General features: G+C 38.4%; 1 protein-coding gene across 3 annotated transcripts in view; it reads left to right on the forward strand.

Annotated features, from left to right (window-relative positions):
* The window catches only part of LOC100242391 (extra-large guanine nucleotide-binding protein 3), a 49,994-nt gene that overhangs the window by 21,448 nt on the left and 13,234 nt on the right, over positions 1–15,312 (forward strand). For all 3 annotated transcript variants that reach the window (XM_059734010.1, XM_010665600.3, XM_010665599.3), the window contains 3 exons: positions 371–475; positions 609–794; positions 1,546–1,723. In XM_059734010.1, the coding sequence (XP_059589993.1) occupies positions 371–475; positions 609–794; positions 1,546–1,723 (469 nt within the window). The remainder of the gene's footprint in view (positions 1–370; positions 476–608; positions 795–1,545; positions 1,724–15,312) is intronic.

Consider the following 15,312-nt stretch of genomic DNA (forward strand, 5'->3'; position numbering starts at 1 on the left):
TAATGTATTGGTGTACTTAGTTTTTTAGAGGTTTCAAACATACTTTTTGCTTAGTTTTTTGTATTTTGGGAGGATTCCTCATCCTTCTTCCATATTTCTTTGTCCATATCTAATACATTTTTTTTTTTTTTTGATCACCAAAAAAGAAAAAAAAAAAAAGTCTAATGTTTAATGCTTAACTTTTATGATGCCTTATGCTTTTAATTTTTTTCTTTTAAATTTGTTTTTCCTTATATTCTTATTTGTCTTTTTGTGTGTTTACTTTGAAAATCAATCAAAAGTGTATTTAGGTTTTTCATTTGACTTCTTTAGGGGTGCAGATTATTTGACTGTTATCCCTGAACTTCATTTCCTGTTGATTTTCTTTCAGATGGCCAATGTACAGTGCCCTAGGGATACTCACTTTTGGTTGTATGATGATGGATCTTATGAAGAAGAAGGTCAAAATAACATAAAAGGAAACATATGGGGAAAGGTGCTTTTGTAATCCCTGAATATTGAATAACACTTTACTGCGGTTAAATTCAAGTTTGAAATAATTCCAGTGCCCTAGCCAAAAAAAAAAAGAAAAAGCATTAAACAGTTTCAGTGTGATTTTTGCTAGGCAGGCATCCACTCGTTTCATTTGTTCATTATTTTCATTGCCTGTACCACCTGGAATTTTCCAAGGGCCAAAAGAAGATCCAACTGCATTTTCAAGTAGATCTGTGCCTGAGTATTTGGAGCAGGGAAGAGTTCAGAAACTTCTGTTGTTTGGGTTGGAAGGATCTGGAACCAGCACTCTCTTCAAGCAGGTAAAGTTCATATATTTACTATGTTGGTTGCCTATTTTGTATGCATTACGAGAGTGATTTTCAAATGTTCAGCATTTTTTATTGCAGTGTAAGTTCAATGTATGTGTCTGATTGTTTGATGATGTCTTCAAACTGCATTATATTTTCTGCTCTCTTCTTTTTCTCTTACTGTTTAGTCTAGACGCTTGTCCATGTGTTTGGAAATTAGTGCGATGAGCGAATGTTCATTTCCTTAAAAGCCAACTTTAAGATTTACACTAATGCTATCAATACAACAGGTAAATCAATTTTCTATTTCTATATCCCAGTACTCTTAAATTTGGGCTTATATTTAATATATATAAAGTGGCAGTCAAAAATTGTTGTCTCCTATAGTTAAAATAGATGTAGTTTATCTTCTATTTGGCTTTCATATAATTACTAATCTTTTCTTGAATTCAATGGCTGTTTAGGTGGAGAACTGCATTTTGGTATTTGTAAATCTGAGTTGAATTTCTAGAAGCTTGTTAACTCCATATATAATTTTATTAACTTTATAGCATATGCTGCTTGGTTTAGTGGTTAGGTATCTTCACTTTCAAATGGAAGGTTCTTCTGGTTCTGATGTGTAATCGTTTAAATTTTCACATCAGCAGAGGGCTTTTATTTATTTATTTATTTTTTCTTTTGGGGGCAGGGGGCCAGCGGGGGTCCCTGAAAATGTTTCTGTTTTTTAATAGATGACATATCCTTTCTTCTTTATGTGGAGCAGGCAAAGTATTTATATGGAAACAAGTTCACTCCACAAGAGCTTCAGAGTATCAAACTTATGATTCAAAGTAATATGTACAAGTATCTCAGCCTCTTACTTGAGGGACGCGAACGATTTGAAGAGGAGGCTTTGATGGAAAGAAAAAATAATGTTTCAGATGCTGAAGGGTCTGATCCAGGTCTCAATACACACACACAAACATACATATATATATATATATATATATCATATTCTCTTCATATATTTTTTTTTTCCAGCATTGCTCTTTTCTTATCTAGTTGGAGGCATCAATTTTAATTATCTCAACGATATTAATCTGGTTTCATGTCTTTTCTTTAGATTCAGGACTTTTCAAATTGCCCTATAATGAAGTCTGATTTGGCCATGTAATCATAGCTTGGTCTTTTGTTACCTGGGCAAGGCTGTGGAAGTGACATTTTTATGCTTTTCCTTGAATCTTTCTTGGTCTGTTATGGTTTCTGGCAATGGTGTTTTGGATACGTAATGACTCTGACACACTGATGTCTTTGTAGAATATGTAGATCTGTTGTAAAATTGAGTGATTGTGTAGAGATTCTAATGCCACATCAGACAATTATAGCACTGCAAACAAGCATGTAATTTTTGGTGTTATAAGTGCTTATGAGTAAATATATATACATGCAAAAGTAGATCATTATAACACTGCAAAACTTAGATCAGTGTAACACTGCAAAAGTAGACAATTGTAGCACTGCAAAAAGCAAATAATCTGTGCATCTTAAATAATGCACACAACATCTAGTTAGGAAAAGTGAAAGAAAGTGCACAAACTTATATTTAGGAAAAGAGAAAGAAAGAAAGAAAGAAAGAAAGCAAACATTAATTAATACTCTTTGTTTGTAAAATGTGGAAAAATTCTTAAGATTTTTTTGAGTAAACTAGGAAATAGAACATGCCATGCATGTTTTGCATGGAGGATAACACTTTAACCTTCAATAATGCTGTGTACAACCTATTAATGGTGTGCTGAGGTCTTGGAAATGTTTTGATTCGAAGATGTAAACTAGTTGTAAGGGTTTACCAGAAGATTTTGAAAGTACATATTTGCCGGAATTTCAGGGAACAAAGTGCTAGGATTTCTGACAGCAACTAATTTAAGGTTGTGGATAGGCTTGTAAGAAAGTAGGGTTTTTAGGTTCAAAAAATAAAGGAAGCAGAGCCCTGTTGTTTATGAAAAGTGTCACACAAAATGTGGAAATAGAAGAGAAAAAGGAACAATAAGAACAAGAAGAAAAGGACATTGGGGAAAGAAAAAGAAATTGCACAGTCATGCCTTAAAATCAACTAAGACAAACCATGACTAGAAATGTCAAGGCTGCAGTTTATGGATTGAACCAATATCCTACTGAAGTAAATTGTAGATGTGTGGTTCTGTACAAAATTGATGAGGAGGTGCATGAGGTCATTGAAACATTAAGGTTCAAGTTAGGCAAGTGCTGTTGGAGAATCTGTGTGATTCTATAACATTTAGAAATCAATGTACAACTTAGAGATTTTGGAAAACATAGTTTCCTAATTGTGACAATGTCCTAAACGTGATTAGTTGGGTTGTCACCTGATATATGAGGATAGATAGGATTGTCAAACTCTCCTTAAGTAGTCTCTAGTTGCTTTGTATATGTATTCCCTTTGTGTATATTATTCATAATAACAAGAAATCATATTTTCCCTTAGGCTACGTTTGGTTGGTGGGATATGATAGGATAGGACATGTATATCCTAGGATATTATATCCCATTGGATAGGATATGCATATCCTAGGATATGATTTCCAATGGGATATGATATCCTTGGATATACATATCCTATGAACATGATATTTCCTATGAACATGATATTTTAAGGTAGCATATCCCATTGGATATGCTATATTATATTATATTTATATTTAATTTGTGAAATGAACAAAAAATAATATGAAATATATATTATTTTTAATGTTTAAAATAAAAATTATATCACATTGAAATATTTTTTATTTTAAAAAAATAAAATTTTGTTATGTTTAACAATATTTATGATTAAAATACAAATAAATTTTTTATGTTATGTTACTTAATATATAAAAATAATTTATATATCAAATATTAAACTTTATCATTTAATTTAATTTAATTTACCAAATATAAAAATCAAACATTATTAAAATTTGTAATTTTATATATTTTTAATTTTTATAATTATTTTTAATTTTATATAATATATAAATTATATATTTAATTATTTATTACATCACCGATTCAATAGCGGTTCGACCGTCGGTCCGACCAGTGAACCGTGGACCGGTAACTTTTCCAGTTCGATCACCGGTCCGGTTTTTAAGACATTGTGTGAAAGAGATAAAAAAAGAGAGGGTGGATAATATATCCTATCACTTTTCCTATGCCATGTTTGGTTGAACATAGGATAGGATAAGTGATGGAATAACTTATCTTATCCCATCACCAACCAAACATGGGATATGATATAATATCCCCTCTTATCCTATCCCATGCTATATCCGGGCGACCAAACATTGCCTCATGGTATTAAAGCTCTTGTTCTCTTGGAAAAAGTTCTGAAAAACCCTACAACATATCTTCTCATTTTTTTTTATTTTTTATTTTATTTTTTGAAAAATTCAACTCTCTGAAAAATCCCTTTTAATTGTCCATTATTCAATCCTACCCATTATTTAGCCATGCTCGAAACATATGAAGTCAACCTTATTGCTGTGATTACTGAAAACCAATTTGGAGAGGTGGAACAAAACTCGCCAAAAGAGGAGTTGCAGAATATTCAATCATCATATTGATTGAAAATTGCAGAAACTACCTATTGTGGTCATAAGTGGTGAAGACTTTTTTTGAAAGGAAATGGGAGATTAAGCCATTTGATGGGAACTAGACTTGCTCAGAATGATCCTATATTTGTTGAATAGGATGAAGAAGATTTCATGATCGAAGATTTCATGATCATCTTAGTGATGGAATTTGGTGTTGCTGACAACAGTGAGAGAGATCTAAGAAACAGTACACTAGACCTACTCCGCAAGATACAACCTTTATAAAATTAAAACAAAATCACAACTAAACAAGGTAACTTTTTGGTCACTGAATGCTATAATGTCATGAAAGGACTTTGGCTTGAATTTGACTATTACAAAATTTTAAAATGAAGAGTAGTGAAGATGCTGCCATGTTACTAAAGCTTGTAGAAAGGGAAAGGATTTTTAACTTTCTTGTAGGACTTAATGTTGAGTTTGACTAAGTTTGAGTGCAAGTTTCGGGAAGGAAACTCTACCCTCATTGCATGGGGTTTTCTCAATAAGTCGAGCCGAAGAAAGCCGAAGAGCTGTTATGGTAGACTCACAACCCACACAAGTTTTGCCATGGTTTCCATAAAAACAAGTGATGAGGGAATCAAGAGGAATGTTGAGGGACAAGGAAGCTCAATTGAAACCATTAAAAATGAATCAACAAGGTTGTTTTGCCACAATGAAGTGTGGTTCACTAAAAGTTTAGAGAAAAAATTGTTCATTTTTTTCCTTAAAGTTTAGGATTACAATATATATATGACTGCTCTTGAGTACATGAAAAAGGAAAAGAATAAAAGGATACAACTGTACGAATAATCATTACCTTGAAAAATATAAAAATAGTAGATAATCCTAAATTTAAAAACATTGACTCCATTAAATCAGATCATAACATCCCATTTACTCCACTAAATCAGAACATATAACATCCCATTTATAGCATAAAATCAAATCACCCTCATATTTTCAGTTTATAATTTTCCATACTCCCCCTCAAGCTGGTTCGATAATGTTTTAACATTTCCAGCTTGCTTACTAGAACTTCAAACAACTACTTTTGAAGGTCTTTAGTCAGGACATTTGCTAGCAATTTTTTTGTAAGAACATATGGCATACATGCTAAACCTTCCCCAAGTTTTTCCTTAATGAAATGATAGTCCACTTCAACATGCTTAGTTCTATCGTATTGAATTGGATTGTGGGTTACGTTAATCACTGCCTTATTATCATAGTATAATTTCATAGGTTTCTCATAAGGAACTCTCAATTCTTCTAATATCCTCTTCAACTAAATGAGTTCACAAAGTTCATGAGCAACGACTTGAGACTCAGCTTTTGCACCACTTCGAGCAACAATATTTTGTTTCTTGCATCTCTAAGTTACCAAGTTCCCTTCAACAAAAGTGTAATAACTTGAAATTGATCTTCTATCCTTGTTTTCTCCTGCCCAATCAGCATCAGTATATGCTTCAATCTGCATATACTCCTTTTTGTTGAATAGAAATCCTTTCCCTGGGCTTCCTTTTAGATATGTTATAACTTGATACATGACTTCAAAACATTCTTCAGTAGGTGAATGAATGAACTAGCTGACCATACTAATCCCAAGTGCTATATCAAGATCATGTATGTGATAAGTATATCAACATTTTTTTTTTACCAGAGATAAGTATATCAGTTTACTTACCTAGCAAACTTTGATAGTGTCCTTTATCCACACTTGAGCTTAACTCTGTCTTCCTCAATTTCTTGTTAGGATAAACTGGTGTATCAGTTGGTTCACAACTCAACATTCCTGTTTCTTTAAGCAAGTTTAGAGAATGTTTTTGTTGAGAAAAGAATATACGATCTCGAGACCTTTTAACTTATATACCTAGGTAGTATCTCAACTGACCAAGATCTTTGATTTTAGATTCTTTAGCAAGTACCCCATTTAATTTCTCCAATTCCATAAGGTTATCATCTGTTCAAATGATATAATCTACATATACTATCAAGATGATAATCTTATTGTCACTTGAATATTTGTAGAACATAGTGTGATTGGCTTGACTTTAGGTATACCCAAGATTCCAAATAGACTTTATGAAATGATCAAACCATGCTCTTAGAGATTGCTTTAACCCATAGAGAGATCTCTTTAATTTACACACCTTTCCAATTCCAAATGATTGCTCAAAACTAGGGGGCAAATCCATTTGCATTTCCTCCTCCAATTCTCCATTTAGAAAAGCATTCTTTACATCTAATTGTTGTAATGACCAATTTAGACTGATTGCAAGTGTCAATTAGACTTAGATTGTATTCATCTTTGCAACTGGTGCAAATGTCTCTTGATAATTGATGCTATAAGTTTGAGTTAGCCATTGGCTACCAACCTAGCTTTGTATTTCTCCACCAAACCATCAGCCTTGTACTTGACAGTAAATACCCATTTGCATCCTAGTGGTATTTTTCCTCATGGCAAACTTACCAAATCCCAAGTTCCTTTCATTTAAGAGTCTTCCACAACTACATTGCTTTACTTAGGAACAACTAGCATCTTGTACAAATTTTGGAATCTCCACAAAAGATATGTCGTGGTAAAGGTTCTAAAGGAATTAGACAACCTATGGTATAACGCATATTTAGAAATATGATGCATAGTACCAGATCTAGTTCCTTTCCTAAGGGTAACGAGAATATCAAGGTCATTGGAAACATTAGAATTTCTATTTGAAGAGAGATTTAGTGAAACAGTACCTTGCTGGGTCTCATAAGCACAAAATCTCCTGTATACTCTTTCATGATTGTGCAACGCTTAGAACCCGTCTAAGCCAACCTTCCTAGAAACTGCACGAAATTGAAGTACAAAACCAACAAAATGCCTATGAGAGAGATTATAGGGCACCGAGTTCAACTTGTATTTTATTACCTCTTGAATAAGAATACAAGACACAACTTTAGTACGACTCCCAAAATAGCACTGGTGAATTCATGCTTACTCAACTCTTTATCTCTCTACATCTCTCTTAAGAGGTTCTCCAGTCCTCCCTATTTATAGAGTGGCACCACCCATTCCTTGTTAGACTAGGAGTACACTACATGAACTCCCGTTAATAGACTATGGCACCAACCACTCCTACTTGGACTAGGAGTTTTAGTCCAGCTTAGACTGCAATTACAATAGGAATCAAAGACTCCTACTCATGCTTGACTTGTAATCCCTCTTCCAGTCCAACTCTACATGTTGTTGCCGCGTGCACCTATATAAGCAGCTCGTGTGCATGCCAAGCCCTCTCTTGGTTTGCATGTCTATGTCTCATCCATGTTGAGACAACTAACTATGTTTATTCTATGCCCACGCCCCATGTCGTTGTGCCCATGGGTTGCATTAAACCTTGGCTCCTTGCCCATGGTTGTGTGCTTTGGCAAGGGTCACTACCACCCCTTACTCATGCCTGAAGCCCATGCCTCACACAACCTTGTTTCTATGATGGCACCATACCATATCTCATCCTTTCTTGATGTAGCAACATGGCCTTGTACCCTTGTGCGTAGCATCTTGCATCATGTCTTGAGTCAAATTTGTTGTTGCTACATCCCCATGCTGCATCTAAGCAACAAACCATGACATTGCACCCATGGCTCTTCAAGTCGTCTCACACAAGGCATTGTGCCCTTATTCCATTGTCGGGAGGGGAGTTCACATCATGCCTCGTGCCATTGCCACCATGAGTTTCCCACCACCATATGTCGTGGAGCCCATGTGTGGGTGCCAATAAGGCTTGCCTTATGTGTCTTGCTTGTGTTGGAGCCTTGCATCAAGGTCCTCTAGTTTGGCCATGTCCATGCCACCTTGAGGCAGTTACTCCCCCCACCCCCCCTCCCTACCCATTCTTATAGAGCATTTTGGGCCATTTTAAATGTTTATGATATTTCTGGAGGAGACATTACCTATGCTTGAGGAACAATAATGGATTTATTAAATAATTAGAAAAATCTAGAAATTCTCAACCTTTATGCCGCTGCCCCATGTGCATGACTTGTTGTGTGCGTGCCCTATGCATGCAACTTGTTGTGCGCACATCCTGTGCCCTGTGGCCTATGCGCGTTGCCCATGCATTCAACCTGCTGTGCTTGCATGTGCGGCCCATGCGTGCGACTACTGTGCATGCACCCAGTGCATGTGGCTATGTGTACAGCGCATGTGTGGCACCTTGTACCAACCTAAGCGCTACAATACTTGCCTTTTTGATGCCACAAACACTCCACTACCTTGTCCCTTTGCTTAGTTTTCCCCATGGGTGCAAGGTGTTCACCTATAAGGCCCTTAGTTGCTTTAGTGTCCGGGTAAGGGTAAGGGTGCTGACAAACCCACCCCCACCTGAAGGAGTCTACGCCCTCATCAACTTAAGCTACTTTCCTATCCTTGGATGCTCTTCTCATGTTCCTAATTCCTCTTAGATCTGGAACTTCCATTCCAAGCAAAGCTTTCCATCGGCTTGGAAATCCCTTTGTGGGACTCTTGTGCTCCTTGCACTATCTCAACTTGCTGGTCATTGGGCCTCACATTAGTGGATTTTTGCACCTCTTGCAGAACAACATAAGGAATTCCCTTAACACAATTTGATTTGCTTCCCATTCATGTGACAACATAGGTCCTCTGACCCTTTTCCGATCCCTTCTCCATTTGAAGAGTAGAGAGCCTACTCTCTTTGGATGACTTACCCCTCTTTGACACCTTATTCAATCCCCACACAAAGCAAGGTTGAGTTTCATCCTCGAAAAGCAATCCATTCAAGTGTGACAATACCATCACTTTTGCCTTCATGTAGAACTCATTCCCTAAAATTAAGTCAAAGTCATCTAAAGGGGTATTGAGCAGATTAACCGTACCGTTCTATCCACCCATCTGAATAGCCACGTCCTTAACCAAGCCTTGTGTTTCCTATGCTTCACTATTCAGACCTTCAACTTGCAATCATCCTTGCACAAAACCTTGTTGCGTCTCTAGTCGCAACAAAATTGTGGGTTGCTCCACTATCCACTAAGGACACCACTTTCTGACCACCCATCTCGATCTTCATGTGCATGAACCCTTTATGGGTTTGCTCTATTCGAATTGCATTCAATATTTGAAGAGGTTCATTCGTCAAGTGACTTTTGATTCACCATCTTCACTTTCCTCTTCTGTCACCAAGGCATATAACTTTTCCTTCTTGGGACAATCTTTGGCCTGGTGTAGACCATTGCAAATAAAACAACCCATTACCTTGGTTGTTGGAATCATGGTGGACTTCTTTGTCACTTGGCCTGGAACTGTATCATCCTTGTTTCCCTTCTTGCCTCTCTTCTTCTTGGAGGCTTTGGATTCCCCTTCTTTGCCTTGTCTTTGCTACTGCTGTTGCAACCCCTTCCCCTTCTGACTTGTAGAAGATGAAGCATCCAACTGATAATCGATTAGGCAGCGCCTCAACTTTGTTTGGGTCCCATCCTTGCAGCCTAGAGATGAACTTGAACAACTTATCAACTTTTGACATGTCTTTCATGTTGAGGATCAAGGAGGTGAACTCCTTGGCATAGTCTCTAATAGTTTCTGTATGTTTTAACCTTTTAAGAGACTCTAATGCCATCCAATCCATAGTTTTGGGAAGGAATTGATCCTTCAACTCCCTTTTAAGGGTCTCTGACGTGTTGATTCTTGGCCTTCCTGACTCAACATCATCATTCAATCAAGTGTGCCACCATAAATTTGCATCTTTAGAGAGAAACATGGTAATGAGGGTCACTTGCTCTTTTGGAGGAATACGTTCAACATCAAAATATTGCTCCATATCCTAGAGCAAATTCTCCAAATCCTTAGCGTTTTGCACCCCGTTGAAGGGTTTTCAGGAACTCGCACCTTAGGTGAGGCAGATTCTGAAGCAACATGTGTTCCCTAAACAACAATCTGCTTCAGTATCAAATCTCCCCCTTAAGGGACTTGATTTTGCCCTTAAACTCTTCCAATATAGTTATTAAGGTTGCAACTTGATCTTCCAACACCTTATTGCAACCTTCTAGTATACCTCGTTGAACACTAGGTTTAGTGTAGATTTCCGTCATTCTTCCAAAAAAAGTGACATCTGCATCTTGAGGTTCATCTCCCACATATGCCTCAAGGCATGCAAGTTGCTCTCGTAATGCTTCAAATGCATTGACGTTTCTCCCTAGCATTTCAGTGTAGCTTTGATACCGTCATAGGCATGAAATCTCTCATATGATTTTTCGCGATTGTGTAGCGCTTAGAACCCCTCTAAGCTAGCCTTCGTAGAAACCACATGAGATTGAAGCACAAAACCCACAAAATACCCATGAGAGGTTATAGGGCATCGACCCTAACTTGTATTTTATTACCTCATTGAATAAGAATACAAGACATGACTTCAAAAAGACTCCCACAATAGCATTGGTGAATTAATGCTTACTCCTCAACTCTTTATTTCTAAATCCTTCTTAGGAGGCTCTTTAGTCCTCCCTATTTATAGAGTGGCGCCACCCATTCCTTGTTAGACTAGGAGTATACATCCTAGTTCTACTTGGACTCTTGCTGATAAATTATGGCACCAGCCACTCTCACTTGGACTAGAAATCCTAGTCCAACTTAGACTACAATTACAATAGGAATCAAGACTCTTATTCATGCCCGACTTGTAATCCCACTTCGAGTTGAACTCTACGTGTTGTTGCCGCATGCCCCTATATAAGTTGCTCGTATGTGTGCCAAGCCTTCTCTTGATTTGCATGTTTGACTCTCATCCATGCCGAGGCAACCAATTGTCTTTATTCCATGCCCACGCCCATGTTGTTGCACCCATGGGTTGCATCACACCCTGGCTCCTTGCCCATGGCTACGTGCTTTGGCAAGGGTCACTACCACCCCTTGCTCATGTCTGAAGCCCATGCCTCACACCTTTTGGTCGCTGTGATGGCACCATACCATATCTCATCCTCTCTTGGTGTAACAAGTCATGGCATTGCACCCATGACTCCTCATTCGTGCACAAGACATTGCGCCCATGTGCATAACATCTTGAATCATGCCTTGAGTCGGCTTTGTTGTTGGTACATCCTCATGCTGCATCCAAGCAATAGGCCATGGGGTATTGAGCCCATGACTCTTCAAGTTGTGCCGCACAAGGCATTGCTCCCTTATGCCACCGTTAAGAGAGGAGTTCACATTACACCCTATGTCGTTGTGATCACGGGGTGCACACCACCACATGTCATGGAGCCCATGTGTGGGTGTCAACAAGGCTTGCCCTATGTTCTTTGCTTGTGTTGGAGGCCTTACATTGAGGCCCCTTGGTGTGGCCATGCTCATGCTACGTTGGGTCACCTACACCCCCTTCCCTCCCTTTTCGGGTTGTTTTAGATGTTTCTGGAGGAGACATCACCTATCCTAGAAGTAGAATTATGGATTTGTTAAATAATTAGAAAAATCTAGAAATTCCTAACCCTCATGCCACTTGTGCATGTGCCTCATGTGCATTGCTTGCTATGTGTGCTCCTCATCTATGCGGCCTATGTGCATTGCCCATTTGCGCCACTTGTTATGAGTGAGTGCACACCACCCATGTGTGCGACTACTTTATGTGCGCCTTGTGTGTGTGGCCTATGCGTGCTACCCTTGCATGTGACTTGCGCGCGACACTTCACACCCGCCCAAGTGTTACAACACTTGCCTTTCTAATGCCATAAACTCTCCACCACCTTGCCTCTTTCCTCAAGGTTTTTCCTCATGGGTGCAAGGTGTTCACCCATGAGGCCCTTAGTGGCTTTATTTTCCAAGTAAAGGTATAGGTGCTGACATTGGGTCCTTATGATTGGTTTTGACTTTTGGATGGTGACAAGAGTATGACTTTTTGGATTACGTGGATGATTTCTCCTTGTGTAGACACAAAACTCAATTTAAGGTTTTGTTTGTAGTTATTCTCCCCTTGCCAACAATTCTTTATTGTTTGACATAATAGAATTGGGCTAAATAGTTGAATTTGAAAGAGGTTGGATAGGTTCTTGTTTTCTTTTGAGTGAGATTCTTTTTTCTCTCAAAGTCTTCAAGAGGCACTTCCTAAGTGGACCTCAGATCATAGCCCAATTTGCTTGGAAACTAATCCTTTAAAATGGGGTCCGACTCCTTTCAGGTTTGAGAATATGTGGTTGCTCCATCCTGAGTTTAAGGAGAAGTTTAGTGATTGGTGGCAAGAGTGTACGGTTGAAGGTTGGGAAGGTCACAAGTTCATGAGGAAATTAAAGTTTGTTAAATCAGAGTTGAAAGATTGGAATAAAGTGGCCTTTGGAGATCTAAGAGAGAGGAAAAAACTCATTCTTTCGGACTTATATAGAATTGATCTAATTGAATAAGAAGGGAATTTGAATCTTGATTTGGCATCAGAAAGGACCTTAAGAAGAAGGGAGCTAAAGGATTTGTTATTAAAGGAAGAGGTTCATTGGAGACAAAAATCTAGGGTTAAGTGGATTAAAGAAGGGGATTGCAATTCTAAGTTCTTTCACAGAATGGCCAATGGAAGGCAAAGCAGGAAGTTCATTAAGTCTCTGATTTTTGAGAAGGGGGTGGCTCTAAGCAACATTGAGGTTATCTTTGAGGAGATTGTAAATTTCTTTGGGAAACTCTATTCCAAACCCGAAGGTGCTTCTTGAAGGGTTGAAGGAGTAGATTGGGTCCCTATTCATGGAGAGAGTGCGGTTTGGCTGGACAAGCCTTTTTCTGAAGAGGAGGTACGAATGACAGTTTTCCAATTGAATAAGGAAAAGGCCCCTAGTTCTGATGGTTTTACTATTGCAGTATATCAAGAGTGTTGGGATGTGATCAAAGAGGATCTTATGAGGGTGTTTCTTGAGTTCCACACCAATGGGATAATAAGTCAAAGTACAAATGCGACCTTCATTGCTATGGTGCCTAAGAAAAGCCAAACTTTTAAAATCTCATATTATAGACCTATTAGCTTGGTTACAAGTTTATATAAGATAATTGCTAAGGTCTTATCAGGGCGTTTACGCAAAGTCCTCCATGAAAAAATCTCTGGCTCTCAAGGAGCCTTTGTTGAAGGGAGACACATTTTGGATGCTGTGTTGATAGCCAATGAAGTGGTGGATGAGAAAAGAAGGTCAGGGGAGGAAGGGGTAGTCTTCAAAATCGATTTTGAGAAGGCCTATGATCATGTGGATTGGGGCTTTTTAGATCATGTGCTAGAAAGGAAGGGGTTCAGCCCGAAATGGAGATCTTGGATAAGGGGATGTTTGTATTCATCGAGTTTTGCAATCCTAGTTAATGGGAATGCAAAGGGTTGGGTTAAGGCCTCTAGAGGTTTGAGACAAGGAGACCTCCTCTCTCCTTTCCTTTTTACTTTAGTAGCAGATGTTCTAAGTAGGTTGATGATCAGAGCAGAGGAAACTGGGCTAACTGAGGGTTTCTTTGTGGGGAGGGATAGGACTAGAGTGTCTTTGTTATAGTTTGCAGATGACACCATCTTTTTTTCTAAAGCCTTTCTGGAACATCTTCAAAACCTCAAGATTATCCTTTTGGTTTTTGGGCAAGTATCAGGTTTAAAAATCAACTTAGAAAAAAGCACCATTTTAGGTATTAAAACTGGGCAGGGGTTGTTGTCTAGTTTGGCCTCGGTTTTTTATTGCAGAGTGTCAGAGTGGCCTTTGTCTTATTTAGGCCTTCCATTGGGAGGGAACCCAAAGACAATAGGCTTTTGGGATCCGGTGGTTGAGAGAATTTCGAGGAGGTTGGATGGTTGGAAAAAGACCTTTTTGTCTCTGGGAGGGAGGATTACTTTATTTCAGTCAAGTCTGTCTCACATCCCTAGCTACTTCCTTTCCCTCTTCAAAATCCCAGCATCAATAGCCTCAAAGATTGAGAAGCTGCAAAGAGATTTTCTTTGGTCTGGGGCGGGGGAAGAGAAGAAAGATCATCTTATCAGATGGGATGTTGTTAGTAGACCAAAGGAGTTGGAGGTTTGGGTTTTGGGAAGACTTCTCTAAGAAACATTGCTCTCTTAGGGAAATGACTTTGGAGGTTCCCTAGAGAAAGGAGTGGTCTTTGGTATAAGGTTATTGCGAGTATTTATGGGACACATCCTAATGGATGAGACGCCAACATGGTGGTTAGATGGTCACATAGATGTCCTTGGAAGGCTATTGCTCAAGTTTTCTAGGATTTTTCCCCTTTTGTCCGCCTAGTGGTGGGGAATGGGGAGAGAATTCGTTTTTGGGAAGATCATTGGTGGGGTAATGAAACTTTGTGCTCTCAATTTGTTGGTCTTTATAGAGTTATTTCTGTGAAAAACCTCACTATCTCAAATGTCCTTGGCAATTCCTTAAAACTGTCTTGGAATTTTAATTTTCGCCGCAATCTTATTGATTCAGAAATTGATCTCCTTCAGAGTTTAATGTCCTCCCTTAGTTCAGTGCTTTTCTCTCCTTCTTTGGCAGATTCAAGAGTGTGGTATTTGTCATCTTCAAGCCTGTTTTCAGTGAAATTTTTTTTCTTAGCCTTGTCAAAAGTCTCAAATCCTATCTTGTTCCTTCCGGTCAAGTTCTTGTGGAGTTCAAAAGCCCCCTCAAAGGTTAAGGCCCTCGCTTGGTTAGTAGCACATGGGAAGGTAAACACCAATGATAAATTGCAATTGAGAAGACCCTACAAATCCCTCTGTCCTCAATGGTGCATTCTTTGCAAAGGAACTGGAGAATCGATAGACCACCTTTTTCTTCATTGCCCTATTACCATTGGACTTTGGCACAAGTTGTTCAAACTAGTACGGTTGGCTTGGGTTCCTCCAAGGAGTATTGAGGACATGTTGGTTATTGGTTTTAAAGGCTTGGGGAACTCATTAAGAGGCAAGACACTTTGGCAAATCGCTTGCCTTACTTTGTTATGG

Source organism: Vitis vinifera, chromosome 17 (genome assembly GCF_030704535.1).
Source record: "Vitis vinifera cultivar Pinot Noir 40024 chromosome 17, ASM3070453v1".
In the NCBI taxonomy this organism is placed as follows: Eukaryota; Viridiplantae; Streptophyta; class Magnoliopsida; order Vitales; family Vitaceae; genus Vitis; species Vitis vinifera.